Raw genomic sequence first — 22,308 nt, forward strand, 5'->3', positions numbered from 1 at the left:
TTCAAATCTTATGTCTGTAACTGTTTATATTTTTATACCTTAAAAAAATATCTAGTGTACCATGAGACGCAAAATGTACCTTTCACGAGATATCTTGTTCTAATACTGCTTAATAAAAATTAATGTATGTTATTTGAATGAAAATATTTTGAATATCTTTTCTTAATTTAGTACTGAAAAACAAAGCACTCTGAGTATTCTATATTATAATAACTGGAATTGGTTTTAAGTATGCATAAAACAAAATGGGTATATCTTATAGTTTAAAGAATAAAGATTAGTGAATATTTCAAGTTGAGGAATAGTACATTGTAACAATTGATGAATCTACATTGATACATCCTAATCACCCAAAGTCCATAGTTTACATTAGGATTTACTCGTTGTTGGACATTATATGGGTTTGGACAGATTTATGATAAGACATGTATCTATCATTATAGTATCATATAGAATATTTTCACTGCCCTGAAAATCCTCTGAGCATTGCCTATTCATTCCTGCCCCTGACTAACCTGTCTCAGCCATTGATCTTTTTATTGTCTCCATAGTTTTACTTTTTCCAAAATGACATATAGTTGAAATTATACAGTATGTAGCCTTTTCAGATTAGGTTCTTTGACTTAGTAATTTGTCTTTAAAGTTTTTTCTTGGCTTGATAGCTCATTTCCTTTTTTTTCTGAATAATAGGATGTACCCCAGTTTATTTATCCATCCATCTACTAAAGGACATCTTGGTTGATTCCAATTTTGACAATTATGAATAAAGCTGCTATAAACATTCAGGTGCAGGTGTTTGTGTGGACATGTTTTCACCTCCTTTGGGTAAATACCAAGGAGTGCAGTTGTTGGATCATATGGTGAGAGTATGTTTAGTTTTGTAAAAAACCGTCAAACTGTCTTCCAAAGTGGCTATACCATTTTGCATGCCTACCAGCAGTGTATGAGAGTTCCTGTTGCCCCACATCCTTACTAGCATTTGGTATTGTTAGTCTTCTGGATTTTGGCCATTCTAATAGGTGTGCAATGGTATCTTTTTGTTTTAATTTGCTTTTCCCTGTTGACATATGATGTGGAACATCTTTTGTATATCTTCTTGATCCTGCTCATATTTTAAAAACCTTTTTTCTTCGTTTTAAACAATTATTTTATATTTCATGTGTACCAATCCAGTTTGTGAAGTCTTTGAGGGTCTGTTTCTTCTGCCCATTGTATCTGTTAGTCTCTCATTTCACTTGGAACCAAATCTGCAGAAATTCTTTGAGTTCAGATTGAGTTCATCTCAAGAGAATTTCCTTTTACCTGTCATCTGGTAGCACTGTCTACCTGGCACAAGCCTTTCCAAATTAAAATTTTTTCATGCCACGTTGGAAACTCAGCCTCCCAAGTGCTGTCTTACGATGGCAAAGTCTTAGAGGGATTTTTTTTTCCCCCTGTTTACCCTTTGCTAAGTCTAAGGTCAAAATGGGTAAGTTGGTAAGTTACCTTGTCTCTTTCAGCATGGGCATTAGGAGGGCTTTTTTCCATTTTTTAAGCTTTTTAAAGTTTGAAATACTTGTAGATTCACATGAAGTTGCAAATACATCTCCTGTGAGCCCTTTACCCAGTTCCCTTCAGTGTAACCTTTCACCAGCTTTATCGGGGTATAATTGACAAATAAAATTGTAAGATATTCAAAGTGTACAACTTTATGATTTGATACATGTATACATTGTGAAAGGATTCCCCCATTGAGTTAACACATCTATCACCTTTTGTGTGTGTGTGAGAACATGTAAATTCTACTCTCTTAGCAAATTCTTAGTAAATTTCAATTATACAATACAATGTTATCAACTATATTCACCGTGATGTTATATATTATATCCTCAGACCTTATTCATTTTATAACAGAGAGTTTGTGCCTTTTAACCAACCTCTTCCTATTTCCCCAACTGCATAGCCCACGGCAACCACTTTTCTATTCTCTGCTTCTATGAATTTGACATTTTTTTAAATTCCACATATAAGTGATATTATGCAATATTTGTCTTTCTCTGGCTTATTTCACTCAGTGTAATATAAATAAGCACTCTGGGTTTATCTATGTTGTCGTAAATGACAGGATTTTCCTTTTTTAAGACTGAATGATATTTCATTGTATATACATTTGACCCTTGAACACTGCAACACAGGTCCACTCATACACTTTTTTTTTTCAATAGTAAATACCGTGAATGTAGAACCACTGAACTGTGGAGGAGGAACTGTGGATATGGAGGGCTGACCATACCTTATACATGGATTCATAACTGCTTGGAGGGTTGGTGCCCCTAAGCCCCAAATTGTTCAAGGGTCAACTGCAGATGCCATATTTTCTTGATCCATTTATTCATTGATGGACACTTAGGTTGTTTCCATACAAGGTATGGAAAAGGCTTTTGTGAACAATGCTGCCATGAACATGGAGTACAGATATCTCTTTGCGATTAATGATTTCATTACTTTTGGATATATACCCAGAAATGGGATTGCTGGGTCATAGCTGGTTCTATTTTTAGTTCCTTGAGGAACCTCCATACTGTTTTACATAGTGGCTGTATGAGTTTACACTCCCACCAGCAGTGTACAAGGGTTCCCTTTTTTCCATATCCTCCCTGCATTTATTATCCCTTGTCTTATTGCTAATAGATATCCTAACAGGTATGAGGTGATGTCTCTTTATGGTTTTGATTTGCATTTTCCTGATGATTAGTGAGCACCTTTTCATGTATCAATACCTTTTGGCCAATGACATGTCTTTGGAAAAATGTCTATTCAGATCCTTTGCTGGTTTTCTTAATTGGGTTGTTTTTTGCTATTGAGTTATATGAGTTCCTCTTATATTTTGAGTATAACCCCTTATCAGACATATAGTTGAAATATTTTTATTCTAGAGGTTGCCTTTTCATTTTGTTGGCAGTTTCCTTTGCTGAGTAGAAGATTTTTAGTTTGATATAGTCACACTTGTTTATTTTTGCTTTTGTTACCTTTGCTTTTGGTATCAAATCCAAAAAATCATTGCCAAGACCAGTGTCATAGAGCAGACACCCCTGTGTTTTCTTCTAGGTGTTTTATGGTTTCAGATCTTGCATAACTTCTTGCATAACTATAAGACAATATCTAAACCAGGAAATTGACATCAGTACAATCCACAATTGCCTTCAGATTTCACAAGGTTTTTGTTGTTGTTTTGTTTTTTGGCCATGCCATGTGGCATGCAGGATCTTAATTCCCTGACCAGGGATCGAACCCGTGCCCCCTGCTGTGGAAGCATGGAACCCTAACCACTGGACCACCAGGGACTCCCCTCACCAGTTTTATTTTTAATCATTTGTATTTATATGTCTATATGTGTGTCTAGTTTAGTGCAGTTTCACCGCATATGTACATTCATGTAACCACCGTCACAGTCAAGACACAGAACTGTTCTATCACAAGTCTTCCTAGGAGAGCTGTTTTTAATTCACCCTTTGAAGGTTGATGTAGCCCTTCGTGACCCCTGCTTTTTATGCAGTCTCCTATAAATAGATTCATCCATCTCCTTAGGTGGGCCTTGAGCTTTATCTCCTCCTGTGCGATTATCAGAAAATCACTCTCTACAGAATTCAGCAGAAACCCTAAGAGCAAAAGCTGGCTTTGGCAGGTGCTTATTTATTAGTGTTCCTAATTTCACTTTTTTGGGGTGGCTTTGCACCTTCTGTTCTCTAGTGCCAGCTCTGAAATGTGTTTTAAAAGATGCTTTAAATTGTCTGCAAGCATTTTACTTGTTTCAATCAGAAGATTCACTCTGACTTTCTAATATGCCATATTTTGGAAACAGGTAATCATGGAAATATTGAAGAGCATTTATCTTTGTGGTTTTCATTAATAGCTTTTTCATAATTAGAAAAGTTGACTTTGTTTTATCATGGTGCCATGCATCTATGATTAGTTGACAATTAGATATATTATTCATTCAAAACCATATAAGATAATGCACTTCAGGAATGGTCATAAAATTTATAATGGACCTCTTTATGAATAGTTTAATTTTCGGGCTTCCCTGGTAGCACAGTGGTTGAGAGTCCGCCTGCCGATGCAGGGGACACGGGTTCGTGCCCCGGTCCAGGAAGATCCCACATGCCGCGGAGCGGCTGGGCCCGTGAGCCATGGCCGCTGAGCCTGCGCGTCCGGAGCCTGTGCTCCGCAACGGGAGAGGCCACAACAGTGAGAGGCCCGCGTACAGCAAAAGAAAAAAAAAAAAAAGTTTAATTTTCAGTCATACATTTTATTTATTTCTATAATAGTTTTAATATTGAAATAATCAAAACAGAGAAGTTAAATAATTTCTCCAAGCTCATGGATCATTGAAAAATCTGAGACCAGAGTTCACATGAGTCTTTTGCTTATCCTATTTTCTACATCTCAGGTTTAAATGGTTTTGCAATTAACTTTTAAGTTGGATTTATATACCCATATACTGTACATTTCTCTGAACTTTCAAATCAGGTTAAAATGACAAGTATATTTTTCAATTTCAAAAGCAAACAGAAAGAAAAGTATAAAATCTCAAACCCTGGTTCTTAGAAAACTTAAAAGTTTGAAATTAGCATGTTTAGAAGTATTAAGCTATTGCTCAATATACAACCCATTTTTACATGAGAAGAAGAACTGTGGAAAGTCATGTTTTCCACAGACAGATGACAGGAGGAAAATAGCTTGATTTAAGGCCAAGAGTAAATATGGGGCATTTCAAGCGTAGGTGAAAACTAATGACATTTGGTGTTTCTCTGGTTTTTATCTTATGACTTTGCAGTTTCTGCAAGTGCCAAGAAAAATAGAAAGGCTGATGTTAATGTTGGGCTAGGTTGCTTTGTTTGTCTTTTAATATAGTACTAATTTTATTTCCAAACATACTTTTTCTTCCTTCAAAGGGATTCTTATAAGTATTTTTTCTTTAAAAGTAGGCTTAGGGAATTTATGTAAATTGTAGAAAGCATTGGCTAGTTTAAAATAAGTAAATATAACTTTTATATGGGGAATAATAATCTAGGGAAATAAGCTAGGCCACCCACTGCCAAAGATATTTGCTGTATGTCAGAGTTTACGTGGCCCTGCAGCAGCAGTTTACTGTCTAAAGACTGTGTGTTCTTATTGCTGTGGACAGATAGATTCTCCACTTGAGATTTGTAAACATTTGTGTCAGTTCAAATCAGTGAATTGAAACAGCATTTATTGATTGCTTACTAGGAGATGTAGTTTCTGACTTCAAGAAACGTATGCTAGGGGCTTCCCTCGTGGCACAGTGGTTGTGAGTCCGCCTGCCGACGATGCAGGGGACACGGGTTCGTGCCCCGGTTCGGGAGGATCCCACATGCCGTGGAGCGTCTGGGCCCATGAGCCATGGCCGCTGGGCCTGCGCGTCCGGAGCCTGTGCTCCGCAACGGGAGAAGCCACAACAGTGAGAGGCCTGCGTACCGCAAAAAAAAAAAAAAAAGAAAGAAATGTATGCTATATTGAGAAAGACCGCCAGGTCATTGTGATATTCTTGTACTTATAAGTACAGAAGGACCCTAACTAAGAGCACAGATTTGGGAGGAAGGGAGTTTGAAGAAATGGTGGTCAGGAAAGGCTTCATAGAAAGTGAAGTTCGAGCTGTGCCTTTAGAATTAACAGGTTTACGCCAATATTCAAATGAAAGGAGAGCATTTGACCGAAATAGGTGTACTCACAATGTTGCTCCCTCTCACCTGCACCCCCATTCACTCCTTTTTTCTTTGCCTTCATTAAGGCAAAATGAAAGGGTTCATGGCCGATCTTATGGGCCCTTTTTTTAAGGCAATTCTTGGGTTCATGTAAAACTTCAATCCACCTTTCCTTGCATGCCCGTTCCTAGATTGTAATTTTCTAAGTTAGAAAAAAGAAAACAAAAACCAGGTTCAGCTCTTACCTTAGGAATAATGAGAGTCCATTCATTCAGTTTCTCTGGTTCCCACTATGACTTCTTGACCAATGCCTGTTTGTTTCCCTGTTCTCTTTTTTGTTTGTTTTTTTTTATCGTTAACACCTTGTGATATTTCCCTGCCTGAGCTGCCTGTTCATTCACTTGCAGTCCTCTCCCTGCTCCTCTCTTCACTTGAATTCATTAGCCTTAGCCCTCACCTTCCCTGGCCTAATGCATGCCATCTCCATTCCTGTGCATCTGGCCCAGACATCTGCCATCTTGAGTCTCAGTGGTCATCCACCTTCCATCAGTATTTGACAAGCTTCTGGGCATGGTCTGACCCACACTGTTTACTTAGACAAGAGGTAGTCTTGATCACATTCATACTGTTTCTCTGTAGTTTTCACACTAGGACTCAGTGCTTCCCTCCCTTCTCCCTCCACTAATTAGCTTTATTAGTATTCAATTGATATAATTAATTGTATTTCTTTTCTAATCACTGCAATTGTATCTATACTAGTAAAACTATTTTTATCCTCTATGTAATTTCACTTTTGTGTTGATTGAAACTTTCATGGGGGACAAATGTTACTTTCCTTTTGATTACTCACTTTAAAGCATCTGTGAACCAACATAACTAAAAAATTACAAACTCACACAAACTTAGTCTTATCCGGCTTCCGAATCCTGAATGCTTTTCTTCCCACCCTACCACACTACCTTGCTATTTTCAGTCTAAAACCTTCATGAAACATTTAACCATTTACTTCCTCTAATCTAGCTTTAAGCTGCTGATAATTTTATTCATTTGCTTAGCCTTGGGTCCAATAAGATCAAAGTTCCAACTCTATATGGACCAGTAATCCTTACTGTGTTTCTACATCAATAAGCAATGTACTCTTGTCAACAATTTAGTCTGTATGATGATGGGTTATATAAAGGACCAAAGGCAAAAGGTAGGGGAGTTAAATAGATTAGAAAGCCTTCATCACCTTTCCTAACAAGACATCAGAGTGCTGAGGAAGGGAAAGTAGGTGTTTAGCAGGTGTTTAGCATTGCAAAGAAGACAGGGTTTTGAGGCAAAACCCTGGATTTAAGTTGCAATTTTGTCCACATAGTAGCTCAGTAACTTTGACTAAGTCTTTCAACCTCTCTGCATTATTTTCTCTTTAGTAAAAATGGAGATAATAATATGACCTCACAACATCTCAAGGATTTAAATCATAAATGTGAAAGTACTTAGAAAAATAGCAGTGCTGGGAATAATGTAAGAAATCATTATAGGATAGATACTGTTAACTGCTAAGTTTTGGGTATGTTTACAAGTTATTAGTATGTGGTAACTTTCTAATACCTGCCTCATAGATTTGATTAACCCAGTAATCCAAAGGAAAAAAAAAGGTAATAACATGATGTTAGCAAGAAAAGTAAACATAGAATACTTATTTTATCGGTTCACTTTTTTTCACTGCCTTTACAGGAGAGCCTTGAATTTAGGAATTCTTCGAGACCCTGGATCAGAAATTGAAGACAGACAATACCAAATAGATCTGCAGTCCATCAATATTGGTACTGCGCAGTGGGATCAACTAAAACCAGAGAAGGAAAGTGGCGCAGGAGGGGTGCTAACAGAGAATGAAAGAAATTCTCAGAATCCAGCCCTTGAGTGGAATATGGCCAGCAGGTGGGAAATGGTTGAGAAACTTTCTCCACGTTCTAATATTTCATTGACAGAAGAGCAATTGATGATACAGTCTTTAGCATGCCCAACTTAAGTGTTTTGGTATTCTGCATTTCATGATGATCATTAAATATATTTTGTAATTGTAGCTGATGATTTTGCTTGGAAACGTGCTAGTACCACCACTGTTACACTGCAATTATTACAAATTTAAGGTCGTGTCATAATTTTTTTTTTAAAGCTTGTTATTTGATGAAAGTTTCCATTTCAGGCTAAGGATTCATTCACATTTTCCCTTAAAATCCATTATATTCAAAGTCAGATTTTTTTAAAGTCTTTCCTTATCAGGTTCTTGTGCTTGTTGCCTTTGTAGATCTTCTTTGAAAAAAATGTTTATTCAAGTCTTTGCCCTTTTTTTTAATAATTTTTATTTTTGGCTGCGTTGGGTCTTTGTTGCTGTGTGCAGGCTTTCTCTAGTTGTGGCGAGTGGGGGCTACTCTTCGTTGCAGTGCACAGGCTTCTCATTGCAGTGGCTTCTCTTGCTGCGGAGCACGGGTTCTAGGTTCACAAGCTTCAGTAGTTGTGGCACATGGGCTCAGTAGTTGTGCCTCATGGGCTCTAGAGTGCAGGCTCAGTAGTTGTGGTACATGGGCTTAGTTACTCCGCGGCATGTGGGGTCTTCCCGGACCAGGGCTCAAACTCACGTCCCCTGCATTGGCAGACAGATTCTTAACCACCACTGTGCCACCAGGGAAGTCCCTTGCCCATTTTTAAATTGAGTTGTCTTTTAGTTGATGATTTGTAGGAGTTCTTTTTTTATTTAACTTTTAAATTTTTAAAATTTTTATTGAAGTAAATCTATTTACAATGTTGTGTTAGTTTCTGGTGTACAGCAAAGTGACTCAGTTATACATATACATATATATTCTTTTTTATATTCTTTTCCATTAGGGTTTATTACAAGATATTGAATATTTCTCTGTGCTATACAGTAGGACCTTGTTGTTTGCTTTATATATAATAGTTTGTATCTGCTAATCCCAAACTCCTACTTTATCCCTCCGCTTATCCCCTTTCCCCCTTGGGTAACCATAAGTTTGTTTTCTATGTCTGAGTTTATTTCTGTTTTGTAAATAAGTTCATTTGTACAATATTTTAGATTCCATATATAAGTGATATCATATGATATTTGTCTTTCTCTCACTTACCTCACTTAGTATGAAAATCTCTAGGTCCATCCCTGTTGCTACAAATGGCATTATTTCTTTCTTCTTAATGGCTGAGTAATATTCCATTGTATATATGTACCACATCTTCTTTATCCATTCATCTGTCAATGGACATTTAGGTTGCTTCAATGTCCTAACTCTTGTAAATAGTGCTGCTATGAACATTGGGGTACATGTATCTTTCTGAATTAGAGTTTTGTCTGGATATATGCCAAGGAGTGGGATTGCTGGATCATATGGCAACTCTTTTTTTAGTTTTTTAAGGAAGCTCCATACTGTTTTCCATAGAGGCTGCACCAATTTACATTTCCACCAACAGTGTAGGAGGGTTCCCTTTTCTCCACACCCACTCCAGTATTTATTATGTGTACAAGTCTTTTTGGTGCGGGGAGGGAGTGCCAATTATTTTATTCTGTTCAGACAGAAGAAATTTACAAGAATTTATACAGTTTAGAAATATAGAGATTCCAGTTACACTGTTATTTCTATTACAAAAAATGACCAGTAAGGTAACCAATCAGAATTTCAGTTTTCTTTTGAAAATTGTCATCACAGAACATGGCAATAATTTGTAAAGTCTTAGAGTCTCTGAGACTCTTTATTCAAGTCATATCTTCAAGTACAGATTTACTTACATAGATAACAAGTTAGCAATAGATGTAAATATTCATACAAGTTTCCCTATGACACGAGAAAATAAAAATATTTTGAAAGGTCTCAATATTTTATCAAATCAGATTCTCTGAACTAAATTTAGGATGCAAAACATCATTTCTCCTTAAACAGATGCATGAAAGAAGAGATATCTTCTTTACCTCTTTTTTGTGTAGACTTTTTAATGATGTCCATTGTGACTGGTGTGAAGTGATACCTCATTGTAGTTTTGATTTGCATTTCTCTAATAATTAACGATGTTGAGCATCTTTTCATGTGCCTATTAGCCATCCGTATGTCTTCTTTGGAGAAATGTCTACTTAGGTCTTATGCCCATTTTTCGATTGGGTTGTTTGTTTGTTTTTGTTATTGAGTTGTATGAGCTGTTTGTATATTTTGGAAATTAAGCCCTTGTCAGTTATGTCATTTACAAATATTTTCTTCCAGTCTGTAGGTTGTCTTTTCATTTTGTTTATGCTTTCCTTTGCTGTGCAAAAGCTTATAAATTTGATTAGGTCCCATTTGTTTATTTTTGCCTTGCGAGACTGACCTAAGAAAACATTGGTATGATTTATGTCAGAGAATGTTTTGCCTATGTCCTCTTCTAAGACTTTTATGGTGTCATGTCTTATATTTAAGTCTTTAAACCATTTTGAGTTTATTTTTGTGTAGGGTGTGAGGGAGTGTTCTACTCCATTGATTTACATGCAGCTGTCCAGCTTTCCCAACACCACTTGCTAAAGAGACTTCTCCTCCTTTGTCGAAGATTAATTGACCATAGGTATGTGGGTTTATTTCTGGGCTCTCTATTCCACTCCACTGATCCATATGTCTGTTTCTTGTGCCAGTACCACACTGTTTTGATCACTGTAGCTTTGTAGTAATGTCTGAAGTTTGGGAGGGTTTTGCCTCTAGGCTTATTCTTTTTCCTCAATACTGCTTTGGCAATTCTGGGACTTTTATGGTTCCATATAAATTTTTGAAATATTTGTTCTAGTTCTGTGAAAAATGTTATGAGTAATTTGAAAGGGATCACATTAAATCTGTAGTTTGCTTTGGGTAGAATGGCCATTTTAACTATTAATTCTTTCAGTCCCAGAGCATGGGCTATCTTTCTATTTATCTGGATCATCTTCAGTTTCCTTTATCATTGTTTTATAGTTCTCAGCATATAAGTCTTTCACCTCCTTGATGAGGTTTATTCGTAGATTTTTTTTTGATGCAATTTTAAGACTGTTTTCTACTTTCCCTTTCTGATATTTCATTGTTAGTGGAAAGAAATGAAACCAATTTCTGTATGTTAATCTTGTATCCTTCTACCTTGCTGAATTTGTTTATCAGTACTAGCAGTTTTTGTGTAGAGTCTTTAGGGTTTTCTATATATAATATCATGTCATCTGCATATAATGACAGTTTTACCTCTTCCCTTCCAATTTGGATACCTTTTATTTCTTTTCCTGTCTGATTGCTGTGGCTAGGGCTTCCAATACTGTGTTGAATAGAAGTGGTGAGAGTGGGCATCCTTGTTTTGTTCCAGATTTTAGCAGGAAGGCTTTCAGCTTTTCACCCATTGATCATTATGTTGGCTGTGGCTTGTCATAAATTAGCTTTTATTATGTTGAGATATGTTCCCTCTATACCTTCTTTGGTAAGAGGTTTTATCATGAGTGGATGTTGAATTTTGTCAAATGCTTTTTGTGTATCTATTAAGACGATCATGTGGTTTTTGTCTTTTCTTTTGTTGATGTGTGGTGTATTTGCTTATGTTGATTGATTTGCATATGTTGAACCATCCTTGTGACCCTGCGGTGAATCCAACTTGATCACGGTGTGTGATCTTTTTTATGTGTTGTTACATTTGGTTTGCTAATATTTTGTTGAGAATTTTTGCATCTATATTCATCAAAGATATTGATTTGTAATTTTCTTTTTTGATAGTGTCTTTGTCTGGTTTTGGTATCAGGGTGATGGTGGCTTCATAGGATGACTTTGGGAGTGTTCCCTCCTCCTTAGTCTTTTGGAAGAATTTGAGAAGGATTGATATGTTCTTTGTATGTTTGGTAGAATTCCCCAGTGAAGCCATCTGGTCCTGGACTTTTGTTTGGAAGGATTTTTCTTTTTTTAACTGCAGATTCTATTTCACTTCTACTCATCAGTCTGTTCAAATTATCTATTTCTTCTTGATTCAGTTTTGGTGGGCTGTATATATCTAGAAACCTGTGCATTTCTTCTAGCTTGTCCATTTGGTTGGCATATAATTGTTCATAGTATTCTCTTAGGGTTTTTTTTTTTTTTTTTTTTTTGTATTTCTGTGGTATAAGTTGTTATCTCTCCTCCTTCATTTCTTATTTTGTTTATTTGTGTCCCCTCTTCTTGGTGAGCCTGTCCAGAGGTCTTTTAATTTTATTTACCCTTTCAAAGAACCAGCTCTTGGGACTTCCCTGGTGGTCCAGTGGCTAAGACTCCACACTCCCAAGGCAGGGGGCCCAAGTTCAATCCCTGGTCAGGGAACTAAATCCCACATGCTGCAACTAAAGAGCCTGCATGCTACAACTAAAGATCCCACATGCCACAACTAAAGATCCCACATGCCACAACCAAAAGATCCCATAAGCCACGACTGACATCCCACACATGGCAGCATAGATCCCACATGCTGCAACTAAGACCTGGTCCAATGAAATAAATAAATAAATATTTTTTAAAAAGGAAGAAAAACCAGCTCTTGTTTTTATTGATTTTTTTTCTATTTTTTTAATCTCTTTTATTTGTTTCCTCTCTGTTATTTATTATTTCCTTCCTTTTGCTCAGTTTAGGTTTTGTTTGTTCTTTTTCTAATTCTTTTAGGTGGTAGGTTAGGTTGTATATTTGAGATTTTCTTGATTTTGAGGAAGATCTCTATGAAATTCCCTCTTAGAAATGCTTTTGCTGCATCCCACTGTTGTGGCCTCTCCTGTTGCGGAGCACAGGCTCCGGACGCGCAGGCTCAGCAGCCACAGCTCACGGGCCCAGCCACTCCGTGGCATGTGGGATCTTCCCGGACCAGGGCACGAACCCGTGTCCCCTGCATCGGCAGGCAGACTCTCAACCACTGTGCCACCAGGGAAGCCCTATGGTTGTGTTTTCATTGTCATTTGTCTCAAGGTATTTATTTCCCCTTTGGTTTCATCATTGATCATTGGTTTTTTTTAGTAGCATGTTGTTTAGTCTCCATGTAATCATTTTTTTTGTTTCTCTTTCTGTGGTTGATTTCTAGTTTCATGCCATTGTGGACAGGAAAGATGCTTGAAATAATTTCTGTCCTCTTAAACTTGTTGTCTTGTTTTGTGTCCTACTATGTGGTCTATCCTCGAGAATGTTCCATGTGCACTTGAAAAGAATGTGTATTCTGGTTTTTTTGGATGTAATGTCCTGAAAATATCAATTAAGTCTATCTGTTCCATTGTGTTATTTAGGATCTCTATTGCTGTATTGATTCTTCTGACCGGAAGATCTGTTCATTGATGTCATTAGGGTGTTAAACTCTCCTACTATTATTGTATCCTGTCAGTTTCTTTCTTTATGTCTATTAGTATTTGTTTTATGTATCTAGGTGCTCCTATATTGGGTGCATGTATGTTAATGAGTATAATACCTTCTTCTTGTATTATATGTTGTCCTTCTTTATCTTTCTCTATGACCTTTGTTTTAAAGTCTATTTTGTCTGATATGAGTATTACTACCCTCACTTTGTCATTTCCATTTGCATGAAATATCTTTTTCCATCCTGTCACTTTCAATCTATGTGTTTCCTTTGCCCTAAACTGGGTCTCTTGTAGGCAGCATATTGTAGGCTCTTGTTTCATTACCCAATCTGGTACTCTGTGTCTTTTGATTGGAGCATTTAGTCCATTGACATTTAAGGTAAATATTGGTAGATATGTATTTATTGCCATTTTAAACCTTGTTTTCCAGTTGATTTTGTATTTCTTCTTTGTTCCCTTCTTTTTCTTTTTGTTTTTCCTTTTCTGGTTTGATGGTTTTCTTTTGTACTACACTTGTGTTCTCTTCTTTTTGGTTTTTGTGAATCTATTGTATGTTTTTGATTTGTGGTTACCAGTTTTTCAGTTATGTTAAACCATTACTATAACTGCTTGCTTTAGACTGACAGTCATATAGGCTCAAACACATTCTGAAAAAAAAAGTCTACGTTTTCTTACTCCCTTCTCCCACATTTTATGATTTTGGTGTTCTCTTTTACAAATTTTCATGTTTATCCTTTCGATGTTCATTGTAGTTATCACTTCCACAGAAAATTTTTTTTTTTAATCTATGTACTGGCTTATTTAAGTGATATACTTTCCAACTGTGATTTTCTCTTTCCTATAGATTCTTGTTTCTTTTGTATTCAGAGAAGACCTTTCAATATTTCTTTTAAGATAGCTTTAGTATTGCTGTACTCTTTTAGTTCTTGCTTGTCTGAGAAATTCTTTCTCTTTCCTATTCTAAATGATAATCTTGCTGGGTAGAGTATCCTCGGTTGTTGGTTTTTTCCTTTGAGGACTTTGAATATATCTTGCTAGTCCCTTCTGGTCTGCAACATTTCTATAGGAAATCAGCTGATAGTATTATGGGGGTTCCCTTGTAACTAACTCTTCGTTTTTCTCTTGTTGCCTTAACAATCCTCTCTGTAACTTTTGCCATTTAATTACGATATGTCGTTGTGTAGGTCTGTTTAGATTCCTCTTGTTTGGGACCCTCTGTGCTTCCTTTACTTGAATATGTTTACTTCCCCAGGTTTGGGAATTTTTCACCCATAATATCTTCAAATACATGTTTGATCCCCTTCTCTCTCCCTTCTCTTTTTGGAACCCCTATTGTGCATAGGTTGGCACACTTTATATTATCTCGTAGATCTCATATGTTGCTTTCATTTTTTTTTTTTAACTTGTCTTTCTGTCTGCAGTTCTGACTGGGTAATTTCCATTATTCTGTCTCTTCCAGATCACGTATTCATTCTTCTGTGTCATTTAGTCTGCTATTCATTACTACTAGATTGGGTTTTATCCCCAGGCACAGGAGTGCTAGTAATCCACTTGGGTGTCCTGCAGGCACTGCACTCCCAAAGCCACCAGTGGAGTAAATCCCCTGAAGTAGTGCAGCCCCTGGGCATCATCTCAGATTTCAGCCCCACCTCCATGTGTGGGCAACCACTGGCACTTGCATGCTCCCAGGCCTTGTAGATGTGTAGCTGTGCCTGCTGTGAGCACACCAACAATGAAGATGCTATGGTGGGGCCCCACCCCTCCCTTCAGAGAGTGTATTAGCAACAGCAGACCAGGATATTGCGGCTCAGACCACACTCCAGTCCCTTCAGGCTGTCTCCGTCCAGCCAACCCCAGTCCTCTCCCGAGTCTGTCTGCTGAAGCTTGAGTTTCAACACCCCAGTCCCCGCACACACCAGCAGGCACATGTCTTAGGTTTGGGAGTGCATCGAGGTGGCCAGCACCATCTGTGCTGGTCTCTCTCTGTTCTGCCTGCTGTACTCTGGCTGCTGCACTCTCCTCTGAGCCTCTGAAGCTCCCTATCTATCCCAGCTGATCTCCCAGCCAAAGCAGGGGGTTCCCAGGTTGAGCAAACCTTTCCTCTTTCACAACTCCCTCCCAGGAGTACAGGTCCTGTCCTGATTCCTTTTTGTTTCTTTCTTTTGTCCTTCCTGGTTACGTGGTGATATTTCTTGCAGCTTTGGTTGTAAGAGATCTTCTGCCAGCATTCAGTAGGTATTCTGTGAGAATTGTTCCACATGTAGATGTATTTTTGATTTATTTGTGAGAGGAGGTGAACTCCACATCCTTCTGTTCCACCATCTTGATCTGGGCCAGGAGTTCTTTATTTTTTATGAGTACTATACCCTTATCAGATATATGATTCACAAATGATCTTTTCATTTTCTTGGTAGTGATCTTTGATGCACAAGTTTTTAACTTCAGTAAAGTCTCATCTATTTTTTTCTCTTGTTGCCTATGCTTTTGGTGTCATATCTAAGAATTCATTGCCAAATTCAAGGTCGTGAAGATTTATCCCTGTATTATTCTAAGAGTTTTATGGGTTTAGTGCTTATAATTAGGTTGTTGATTTATTTTAATGTTTTTTGTTTGTTTATTTTTGTATACAGTATGTAATAAAAGCCCAACCTCATTCTTTTGCATGTTGGATACCCAGTTGTCCCAGCACCATTTGCTGAAGAGAGTGTTCTTTTCCCATTGAATGGTCTTGGCACCCTTGTCAAAAATTAACCGACTTTTGAACATCCAATTTATGCCATGGAATGTCTTTTACACCAAAGATACAAAATAAAATAACTTCTAATATGTGTCTATCCCTTTCAGAGCTCATCACCCAATCAGAAAAACAGACAGGTTAATTAACTATTCAGGTACAATGTGGAAAAGTCCTCTGATAGATATAAGTAAATATACTTAGGATTGTAGAAAAGCCACATCAAAATTGAGATAAACACACTTCATGCATATAAGACATCGCAGGCTAATAGATGTGACATAACACATAAACAGAAGAATAAAATAAATCTAAAATTGATGCATGTATATATGGAAACTAAAAAAGAAAAAATAGTTCTGATGAACCTAGGGGCAGCACAGAAATAAAGACACATACGTAGAGAATGGACTTGAGGACCTGGGGAGGGGGAGGGGAGGCTGGGACAAAGTGAGAGAGTAGCATTGACATATATACACTACCAAATGTAAAGTAGATAGCTAGTGGGAAGCAGCCGCATAGCACAGGGAGATCAGCTCAGTGCTTTGTGTCCACCTAGAGGGGTGGGATAGGGCGTGTGGGAGGGAGGGATATGCAAGAGGGAAGAGATATGGGGATATATGTATACATATAGCTGATTCACTTTGTTATACAGCAGAAACTAACACAGCATTGTAAAGCAATTATACTCCAATAAGATGTTTAAAAAAAATGTGGAGTGATTTAGAAGGGGCTAAATGGAGATTGGAGGGGGAAGTGCCAAAAATGGAACGCCACGTGGCTCTCTAGCACCGTCGCTAGATGATGCTATGTGTAATTTTGCATGCTGATTATGTTCCACTTGTAATGTTGGAATTTTCCTTATTATTATAAATCCTTGGCCCCCAAATGTTCCGTTAAATGGATATTCACAACTTAAAAAAATAAAGATAAAACTAAAATAAAATCGATGTAGGTACAAATAGAGAATTAAAAGAAAGAAATGAATGACTAACTCCGTGCGTGGGTTCTCAGGGAAGGTTTCACAGAATATATGGCTTTTGAATTTGTTTCCACAAAGTACGAGTGGCAGGAGAGGGGAGGGGGCATTTTGAACTAAGAAAGTATAAAAACTTGGCATGTTTTATTCACTTCTGAATACCAAGCACATAGTATCATGCTTGGCACATAATAGGAAGTTTGTGAAGATTTGAGTGAAATAATGAGAGATCGAATGATTAGATGATTAAGTAAAGCTAACAAATCAAGTGCCTGAATCTGAGTGTTCCTGAGAGATACTGATTCAAATAAAGACAAGAATTTTTAGATCTGATGTTGTTTAGTTCTGCTGATTAATCTTGACAGAAATACAAACAGAACCATAATATCATTAGACTTTTGTTTTTCAATAGGTATTACAGGTAGAACTCAAAAGATATACAGTGAAGAATAATTTACTCCCTTCCTTAACCGTTATTAAATGGCAGTCTTTATAATGGTTTTCATTTATTCCTCCTGATACATTACTCACATTTTGTCTGTAATCATAATGTGTTTCTGTGTGAATGATTGTGAGAAGGAAGCAGGGAAGTGTTAAGCATAAGGAATCATCAAATTTTAAAACTCGCAGATCTCTTGCTTCCAAAACCTTAATTTTTCAGCTGACGGAATACATCAGGGTTCAATCAGGGCAGGACAACCACTATAAGTATTGTAACATAAGGGATTTATTTTAGGAGTAAGACCTTATCCAATTGTGGAAGAAGCTGGGTGACCTGGGTAAAAATTTGTAGCACCCCAGGGAACCTGGGAAGCCAGGCACGTCCAGTGGCTGGAGGGAGCACCAAAGGCTGGTAGGCAAGTCCATGGGAGGTTATTGCTTCTGCTTCTGGAGTTGAGCCTGCAGTTGCTATTGGCCAGCAGAGCCAACAATCAGGAAAAAGTCACAAAGGTGGGAAGAGTGAGGACAAGCTGGAATCTGCTGGTACCTCTGCATCGTAATTTCACTGCTATTTAAAACAGTATGACTGTCAGAGAATATTGTCTGTTATTTCTCTTCCACATTCCAACTCTCTTGCAATTTTCTTTCTAAACTCTGAACCGTTCTTAGCAAGTTACGGAACAAAACCACTACAGCAAACTAAGTTTGAGGAGATTCCTTTGCTTGTCTAGTGTCACTTAAAAATACAGCTAAGTGTGGAACCTCGGTTTGCTTCCTCTTAGTCAATTACTTTTCTTGTACGCAGTACTCTGACCCCTTACTCTTATGCTAAGTTCCTTGTTAGTTAATCGCCTGTTTTCTTTTAGCAACCATTTTTACTGCATCTGGGCTTATTTTTATAATCTGAGGTAGTGAAGTGATGAGAACTAAAATAACCTGTACTGATGTCTGCCATGTTCAGGTTACACATTAAAATCACTATTGCTGTTTGACATGGTGATTAGAGCTTTCAGGGTGTGTGGGATGGTGTGGAAAGTTTATCTTGTAATTTCCCGAAAATGCCAATGAGCCTTAATTCTCCAAGTTAATATGATTTTCTTGTTTGTAATATTTAAAGGTAAAATTTGAATAGAGTTGAAAACTACAGTTAAAAAATAAATAATTTAGTTTTTATAGCAAATGCTTTTATTTGGCCCTCTCACTATCTGTGTTTGATTTCCTTGTGTAAATTATCTTTCTGACTTTATTGAGAGAAATAGAACATATTTATTTGTTTGAGTATTTTGATGTACATGGACCACATTACATATACTACCCTTTGGCCTTTTTCACCACACGTAGGATTTTTTTTTAATTAATTAATTAATTTTATTTTTGGCTGTGTTGAGTCTTCATTGCTGCGCAAGGGCTTGATCTAGTTGTGGCGAGCGGGGGATACTCTTCGTTGTGGTGCGTGGGCTTCTCATTGCAGTGGCTTCTTTTGTTGAGGAGCATGGGCTCTAGGTGTGAGGGCTTCAGTAGTTGTGGCACTCGGGATCAGTAGTTGTGGCTCACAGGCTCTAGAGCTCAGGCTCAGTAGTTGTGGCGCACGGGCTTAGTTGCTCCGCGTTATGTGGGATCTTCCCAGTCCAGGGCTTGAACCCGCATTCCCTACACTGACAGGCAGATTCTCAACAACTGCATCACCAGGGAAGACCCACAGATAGGATTTTTTTAAATTGTTATTACTGTGTTTACTTAGCAGGCTGAATTTGAATTTGACACGATCTTAAAATCTATCCGTTCTATGCTCAACAGGGTAAGTAACATTGACTATGTGGAAGTATGGCATTATGTTGCTATTAAAGTACCTGAAGCATGAATAATGCCTTAATTCTGAGAGATCATGACTATTCATTGTTATCTTACATTTTTACTTTTTTTTTTGTATTTACTTCTGATGTTTTTTTTTAACATCTTTATTGGAGCATAATTGTTTTACAATGGTGTTTTAGTTTCTGCTTTATAAAAAGGGAATCAGCTATACTATACATATATCTCCATATATCCTCCCTCTTGCATCTCCCTCCCTCCCACCCTCCCTATCCCACCCGTCTAGGTGGTCACAAAGCACCGAGCTGATCTGCCTGTGCTATGCGACTGCTTCTCACTAGCTATCGATTTTACATTTGGTAGTGTATATATGTACATATCACTCTCTCACTTTGTCTCAGCTTACCGTTCCCCCTCCCCGTGTCCTCAAGTCCGTTCTATAGTAGTTCTGCATCTTTATTCCCATCCTGCCCCAAGGTTCTTCATGACCATGCTTTATTTTTTAGATTCCATATACATGTGTTAGCATACGGTGTTTGTTTTTCTCTTTCTGACTTACTTCACTCTGTATGACAGATTCTAGGTCCATCCACCTCACTACAAATACCTCAATTTCGTTTTCTTTTATGATTGAGTTTTATTCCATTGTATATATGTGCCACATCTTCTTTATCTATTCATCTTTCGATGGACACTTAGGTTGCTTCCATGCCCTGGCTATTGTAAATAGAGCTGCAGTGAACATTGTGGTACATGACTCTTTTTGAGTTATGGTTTTCTCAAGGTGTATACCCAGTAGTGGGATTGCTGGGTGATATGATCGTTCTATTTTTAGTATTTTAAGGGACCTCCATACCGTTCTCCATAGTGGCTGTATCAATTTACATTCCCACCAACAGTGCAAGAAGGTTCCCTTTTCTCCACACCCTCTCCAGCATTTGTTTGTAGATTTTTGATGATGGCCATTCTGACTGGTGTGAGGTGATACCTCATTGTAGTTTTGATTTGCATTTCTCTAATGACTAATAATGTTGAGCATTCTTTCATGTGTTTGTTGGCAATCTGTATATCTTCTTTGGAAAAATGTCTATTTAGGTCTTCTGCCCATTTTTGGACTGGTTGTTTTTTTGATATTGAGCTGCATGAGCTGCTTGTAAATTTTGGAGATTAATCCTTTGTCAGTTGCTTCATTTGCAAATATTTTCTCCTATTCTGAGGGTTGTTGTTTTGTCTTGTTTATGGTTTCCTTTGCTGTGCAAAAGCTTTTCAATTTCATTAGGTCCCATTTGTTTATTTTTGTTTTTATTTCCATTTTTCTAGGAGGTGGGTCAAAAAGGATCTTGCTGTGATTTATGTCATAGAGTGTTCTGCATATGTTTTCCTCTAAGAGTTTTATAGTGGCTGGCCTTACGTTTAGGTCTTTAATCCATTTTCAGTTTATTTTTGTCTGTGGTGTTAGGGAGTGTTCTAATTTCATTGTTTTAGATGTAGCTGTCCACTTTTCTCAGCACCACTTATTGAAGAGGCTGTTTTTTCTCCATTGTATATTCTTGCCTTGTTTATCAAAGACAAGGGGACCATATGTGCGTGGATTTATCTCTGGGCTTTCTATCCTATTCCATCGATCTGTATTTCTCTTTTTGTGCCAGTACCGTACTCTCTTGATTACTGTAGCTTTGTAGTATAGTCTGAAGTCAGGGAGCCTGATTCCTCCAGCTCCGTTTTTCTTTCTCAAAATTGCTTGGCTATTTGGGATCTTTTGTGTTTCCATACAAATTGTGCAATTTTTTGTTCTAATTCTGTGAAAAATGCCACTGGTAGCTTGATAGGGATTGCATTGAATCTGTAGATTGCTTTGGGTAGTACAGTCATTTTCACAATGTTGATTCTTCCAATCCAAGAACATGGTATATCTCTCCATCTGTTTGTATCATCTTTAATTTCTTTCATCAGTGTCTTACAGTGTTCTGCATACAGTTCTTTGGTCTCCTTAGGTAGGTTTATTCCTAGGTATTTGATTCTTTTTGTTGCAGTGGTAAGTGGGAGTGTTTCCTTAATTACTCTTTCAGATTTTTCATCATTAGTGTATAGGAATACGAGAGATTTCTGTGCATTAATTTTATATCCAGCTTCTTTACAAAATACATTTATTAGCTCTAGTAGTTTTCTGCTAGCATCTTTGGGATTCTCTATATATAGTATCATGTCATCTGCAAACTGTGACATTTTTACTTCTTCTTTTACGATTTGGTTCCTTTTATTTCTTTTTCTTCTTTGATTGCTGTGCCTAAAACTTCCAAAAATATATTGAATAATAGTAGTGAGAGTGTGCAACCTTGTCTTGTTCCTGATCTTAGTGGAAATGGTTTCAATTTTTCACCGTTCAGGATGATGTTGGCTATGGGTTTATTATATAAGACCTTTATTATGTTGAGGTAAGTTCCACCCATGCCTACTTTTTGAAGAGTTTTTATCATAAATGGGATTTGAATTTTATCGAAAGCTTTTTCTGCATCTATTCAGATAATCATATAGTTTTTCTCCTTCATTGTGTTAATATGGTTTATCACATTGATTGATTTCATATATTGAAGAATCCTTGCATTCCTGGTTTAAACCCACTTGATCATGGTGTATGATCCTTTGAATGTGCTGTTGGATTCTCTTTGCTAGTATTTTGTTGAGGATTTTTGCATCTATGTTCATCAGTGATGTTGGTCTGTAGTTTTTTTTGTGTGTGACATCGTTGTCTGGTTTTGATATCAGGATGATGGTGGCCTCATAGAATGAGTTTGTGAGTGTTCTTTCCTCTGCTATATTTTGGAAGAGATTGAGAAGGATAGGTGTTAGCTCCCCTCTAAATGTTTGATAGAATTCGCCTGTGAATCCTCCTGGTCCTGGGCTTTTGTTTGCTGGAATATTTTTAATCACAGTCTCAACTGCAGTGCTTGTGATTGGTCTGTTTATATTTTCTGTTTCTTCTTGGTTCAGTCTCGGAAGGTTGTGCTTTTCTAAGAATTTGTCCATTTCTTCCAGGTTGTCCATTTTATTGGCATAGAGTTGCTTGTAGTAATCCGTCATGATCTTTTGTATTTCTGCAGTGTCAATTGTTACTTCTCCTTTTTCATTTCTCATTCTGTTGATTTGAGTCTTCTCCCTTTTTTTCTTGATGAGTCTGGCTAATGGTTTATCAATTTTGTTTATCTTCTCAAAGAATCTACGTTTAGTTTTATTGATGTTAGCTGTTGTTTCCTTCATTTTATTTCATTTATTTCTGATCTGATCTTTATGATTTCTTTTCTTCTGCTAT

At 37.2% G+C, this 22,308-nt stretch overlaps 1 protein-coding gene across 11 annotated transcripts in view; it reads left to right on the plus strand.

Moving 5' to 3' along the window:
* Positions 1-22,308, plus strand: part of VPS13B (vacuolar protein sorting 13 homolog B) — a 798,456-nt gene that overhangs the window by 465,021 nt on the left and 311,127 nt on the right. For 10 of the 11 annotated variants that reach the window (XM_059994971.1, XM_059994970.1, XM_059994972.1 and 7 more), the window contains one exon: positions 7,425-7,628. The exons of the other annotated variant lie outside the window; for it this stretch is intronic. In XM_059994971.1, coding sequence (XP_059850954.1) covers positions 7,425-7,628 — 204 coding nt within the window. The remainder of the gene's footprint in view (positions 1-7,424; positions 7,629-22,308) is intronic. 11 annotated transcript variants of the gene reach the window in all.

The sequence above is a fragment of the Delphinus delphis genome, chromosome 17 (assembly GCF_949987515.2).
Source record: "Delphinus delphis chromosome 17, mDelDel1.2, whole genome shotgun sequence".
NCBI classification, from domain to species: Eukaryota; Metazoa; Chordata; class Mammalia; order Artiodactyla; family Delphinidae; genus Delphinus; species Delphinus delphis.